Raw genomic sequence first — 5,170 nt, forward strand, 5'->3', positions numbered from 1 at the left:
GACAAGGACAGGAAACTTTTCCTTCTTATTCACCACCAAATTACTAGTGCCTAGCACAGTGGCACTTTAGAGAGCATTCCATAATTATAATACATGTTTACTAACATTAATTCTTTCATTCTCTCTCTTAAGGTTAACCTAAAGCGACCGTGTCCTTTCTGGGCTGAAGATGGCCATTGTTCAATAAAAGACTGTCATGTGGAACCCTGTCCGGAGGTAAAATAAATAAAAATAAGATAAATAGGGAAAATGTTCAGTTTTATGTGAAAATTGCTTTCTCTTGGACTTTTAGATAAGCATGAACTCTATGTTTTTGGCTAATGTTGATAGATTTTAGGCTTGTCAACAAATTCATATGCTCTCAGTTCCCCTTTTTAACCAGATTATTGAGGATTTATTCTATTCTTGCCACCAAAGTGGGTTTGAAGACACTCTTATATCCAGTATATTGGTGATTGATGTAGAAGTGTAGTCTGATGGAAAATCAGAGGCCTATTCCAGGACTGGATGTACAATTGGCTAACACTTATTTAATGCTTTATTGAATCTGTAACATTTTCATAGGCAAAGAAAATGACACTGAACTCTGAAGTTCAAATGTATTTCAGGCTTGGAATTAGGTCTTCACTTGATCTTGTTAAATAAAAGAAAAAAAGGCTATACTTATTGCCAAGGAATGCTGCATTTTAGACTTTTTACATCTGGCTTAACTATACTTTTCTCCTTCAGCAGTAATTAGTTGTAAGCTATGGTTTCATTTCACTTTTTGCCTCTTAAACCTTATCAGTTACTCCTAGTGTGATTGTCCTTAAAAATAGGAAAAGACCAGCTGGATCGATACCCTTCCTAAAGGGAAAATGTAAAAAAAGAAAAATTACTCTTGTCTTTATTTTCCTTCAAGAATAAATTTGCAAAAATATGTAAAAGCATACCTTGTTGTTATTGCACTTTGCTTTATTGCACTTCTCAGATAATTCCCTCACTCAGAGGGAAGAACTGCATCCTGGCAATGATTTGGTGCAGAAGGGGTCCTTCTGCAGGTCCATACATCTTAGGCAGAGCTGCTGGTTGACAGGAGTCCCTGTGGGTGCAAACGGGTAACATGGTCGCTGCTAACCAAGAGGTTGGTGGTCCGAGTCCACCCAGAAGCAGATAGGAAGAAAGGCCTGGAGATCTACTTATGAAAAATCAGCCATTGAAAACCCTATGGAGCACATTTCTACTCTGACTCACATGGGGTTACCACGAGTCAGAGTGGTTTGGCTTTGGTTTTGTTTTGGTTTGGCTCACGGTGTGATCAGTCCACTGAGCACCTCCCTGCCTTGACGAGGGAGGCTTTTTACCTGGCTCTGGGGGGAAGCTGGCTTGGATCTCATCTCACCTTTTGGTCATTCCCATTTATCTTTCATTCTTTTATGTTGAGATCGATAACAAAAGCTTAACAAGAGGAAAAATTTCCCCAGCATGTAGGACAGAGCCTTCCAAAGAGTAAACTAAACACTTAATAAATATTTATTGAATAAAAGATTGAAATCATGTTAAAAAAAAAGAAAAGAAAAAAACGTAAAGAACACTTTTTAAACTTTTGTGTTGTCTTTCTTTTAAGAGTAAAATTCCAGTTGGAATTAAAGCTGGGAGTTCTAATAAGGTGAGTCACTTTTCTTCCTTGAATATTTCTGCTTTATATAGCGAAGCTTACCATTTATTGCTCCACAATGGTTGTGGTAGAGAACCATAATATGGTTAGTTGGGAATAGAGACATTTTGTCTCAGAATCCCAAATCCTTAATTTCTTGCAGTAAGCAGAGAGGTTGTACATTTTTGCTCCTTTACAATTAAATTATATAGCTTCTTTTAAATTTACTTCAGTTCTGTTTTTGGAACCTCTAGAGGAGCTATAAAGTGTAATTATAGTGTCAGATCAACAGGTGTTTTATCACCCAGGTATTTTTAGTCTTCTGTTTCAACTAGTCAACCTATTATTTTCAGGATTATATTTTTTAGATAGTACTAATTATAAAGATATTTTGAGCAGAGTACTTTCAAATGATATTAAAAATATTCCTTTATTCAAGATTACCCTTTCCTCTTATGAACATATCATGATTTACTCTATGTATTTTTAGATGACAGTATACTTCTAGTTTTTCACTATTGTATATATAAAGATCATTGTACTGTCTCTCTCTACCTCCTTCTTGTGCATCCTCTCTCCATTTTCTTCTTTCTCTCTCCCCATGTGGCCTTTTGTTTGTACTCTTTTATTTTTGTTTCAGATCTACAATAAATAAATACAACAGTATAAAGACAGTGAAACCCTCCCTGAACTTCTTCCCAATTGCATTCTACTTCCTTCCTCCCCAGAGCCGACGACTTTTTTTAAGTTGATGTTGATCCTTCTATGGTTTTATACTTTTATTGCACATGGTATCCACAGTAATATATAGATTATTTTGTGTAACATTTTAAAAATGATATTGTATTTTTATATTGCATTATACTTTTGAGATTTTTCTTTCTGTTGACACATATAGATCTTGTTCATGTATCTTAACAGCTATGTAGTATTCAATTGTATGACCATATCACAAGTTAGCCATTCCTCTATTGATGAACACTTGTTTCCAGTATTTGCTATTACAAACAATGCTGCACTAGCATCTTTGTCCTTTGTGTCCTTGTGCACACATGCAAGAGTTTCTCTAGATCTATATCTAGAAATAGAATTGCTGGGTCATAGGGTAGGTATGACTATGTCAGCATTATGAGACAATACCAGATGACTTACTAAAGTGGTTGTACCTCTTTTTATTTTTTAATTGTTGCCTTGGGATGTGGTCTCAGTAGTGGGATTGCTGGTTCAAGGGTTTATGCATTTTTATAACCCTAGATATATATTGTCAAATTACTTTCCCAAGAGGGTTTTCTCAATTTACAGTATCACCAACACATCAATACTAATTGTTATTTTTTAATGTCTTTGCTTATTTAATAGATGGAAATTTTGTGCCTCATTTTAGTTTGCATTTCTTACATATATAAGGGATTTTAGTAATAGGATGTGTCTACATTTAGTATATATGATCACTGACAGGTTGATTATTCTGCCAGCGGAACCTGAAATAAAGATAATTATTATTTTAAACTTACTTATGAACTTCTTTGCAGTACTTGAAAATGGCAAATGATACCAAAGAATTAGAAGATTGTGAGCAAGCTAATAAACTGGGAGCAATTAACAGCACATTAAGGTAAGTTTTAATTTCATAGTATTAAGAAAATATTCCATTATTTATACCAGAAATTTTCTGTTTTTGTTATAATTTCTAAAAATTTTGTGTTATAATTTTGATAAAACTTTTGCTAACCATTAAATTTTCAACTAATAAATTTTTAAAAGGAGGAAAAAGTTAATTTTTATCCTAAACCCCACAATAGCTTTGCTCCCTTTTGGCTGATTTGTCCTTAAATTTCTAGAATGTATCATCAGTAGTAAATCTGTTAAAAAATAGAAATTTGGGAGATTGTTCAGCTAGCAGGGCTTATTGGCTCATTTTTCCTGAATATTATGGGAAAAGGGGCTTGAACCTTTATGTCTTTTATAAATTGTAATTCAACGTATATGTTATATTTTGAGTGATAAAAGTTTACTATTAATTATAACCATTACATTTCATATAATTTTTTTCTGTTCATTTTTCCTCGTTAGTACTAAACAGAAACCTGCTTTTGTAGCTCAGCATAATAATTTATAAGTGGTCTCAGATTATGTAATGTAAAATGACTGAATATATCTGTAGTTGGGGGGTATAGAATAGTGCAAAAATTCTTTTCAATGTCCCTGTTTGTTTAGATTTGTATTTATGTATTATAATTTCTAAAGAATTATAATAAAATTAGTCTTATGTATTATTTATTGAAGAATTTTAACACAGAAAAGTACAAAGGATAATATAATAAATACTCACATATCCTCCACTCAAACTGAATAATAACATTGTCTACCATGTTTTTAAGAAATGAGAACCATCACAGATAAATTTGAAGTCCCCATGCCCTATTTCCCAATTTTATTTTCATTCCTTCTTCTCTAGAGGCAACCACTGTCATGAATTTGATGTATATCCAGTCCATGTGTTTTTTTCTTACACCACATATGTATAATTATAAATAATATATAGTTTTATTTTGTGTACCTGGTTTTACTTTTCTTTTATATAAATGATATAATACAGCACTTAACATTCGGCAGTTTTCCTTTTTTCAATGTACATTTTGCTTTCCAGATCTATTCATGTTGAAGCATTGAGATTTGTCTTATTCTGTTCCGCTACCGATGGACATGTAGATTGTTTTCACTTCTACACACCTTGCTACCTTGAGCACCCTTGAATATGTTTTTCTGTACACACTAAAAGAAAAGTTGCTGGATTTTAAGATTGTCCATTTGCAGTTGCTCTAGATCCTGCCTAATGGCTTGCCAAAGTCCTTGTGTGAATGTATATGTATACTGCCTCCAGCACGGCGAGTTTGTTTTGTTTTCTAAATCCTTGCCAAAAGTTGATAATTTTTGATGGATGTGAAAAAGTTTAATTTTTTGTTTTTTGTGTAATTGTTTAATTTTATTTTGTTGCTTACTAGTGAGGTTGAATTTTTTTCCTTTTGTTTATTGGACATTTGAGTTTCTTATTCATTCAACAATGTGTGAATGCCTATAATATGGCAAGCACTATTCTAGGGTACTAGGAAACTGTAGTGTATGTGATAAACAAAATTCCTGCTTTTGTGTAGCTTTATCCAAGTGGGAAGAGATACCCAGTAAACAAGTAAACCAAAACCAAATCAAAGGCATTGCTGCTGAGTCGATTCTAACTCATAGCGACCCTATAGGACAGAGTAGAACTGCCCTATAGGGTTTCCAAGGAGCGGCTGGTGGATTTAAAGTGCCAGCCTTTTGGGTAGCAGCCAGACGCTTAACCAGGGCTCCATAAACAAATAAAGTACATGAGAAGTAAGTAAAATGATGCTGAGTGCTAGGGAGAAAAATTAAGCGGGGAAGAGGGATAGAGAAAGGGCTAGGAGTGAGGGTGCTGGCAATATTTTAGAGAGGGTGGTCAGGGAAGGCCAAGTGATAATAGGATATTTGAGCAGAGAGCTAAAGAAGATGAAA

The 5,170-nt window shown here is 33.9% G+C and overlaps 1 protein-coding gene across 4 annotated transcripts in view; it reads left to right on the forward strand.

Moving 5' to 3' along the window:
- ERO1B (endoplasmic reticulum oxidoreductase 1 beta) overlaps window positions 1–5,170 on the forward strand; it is a 73,113-nt gene that overhangs the window by 19,522 nt on the left and 48,421 nt on the right. For all 4 annotated transcript variants that reach the window (XM_004372795.3, XM_023727991.1, XM_023727992.1 and 1 more), the window contains exons 3-5: window positions 133–216; window positions 1,607–1,648; window positions 3,169–3,251. In XM_004372795.3, coding sequence (XP_004372852.1) covers window positions 133–216; window positions 1,607–1,648; window positions 3,169–3,251 — 209 coding nt within the window. The remainder of the gene's footprint in view (window positions 1–132; window positions 217–1,606; window positions 1,649–3,168; window positions 3,252–5,170) is intronic.

The sequence above is a fragment of the Trichechus manatus genome, unplaced genomic scaffold (assembly GCF_000243295.1).
Source record: "Trichechus manatus latirostris isolate Lorelei unplaced genomic scaffold, TriManLat1.0 scaffold00021, whole genome shotgun sequence".
NCBI classification, from domain to species: domain Eukaryota; kingdom Metazoa; phylum Chordata; class Mammalia; order Sirenia; family Trichechidae; genus Trichechus; species Trichechus manatus.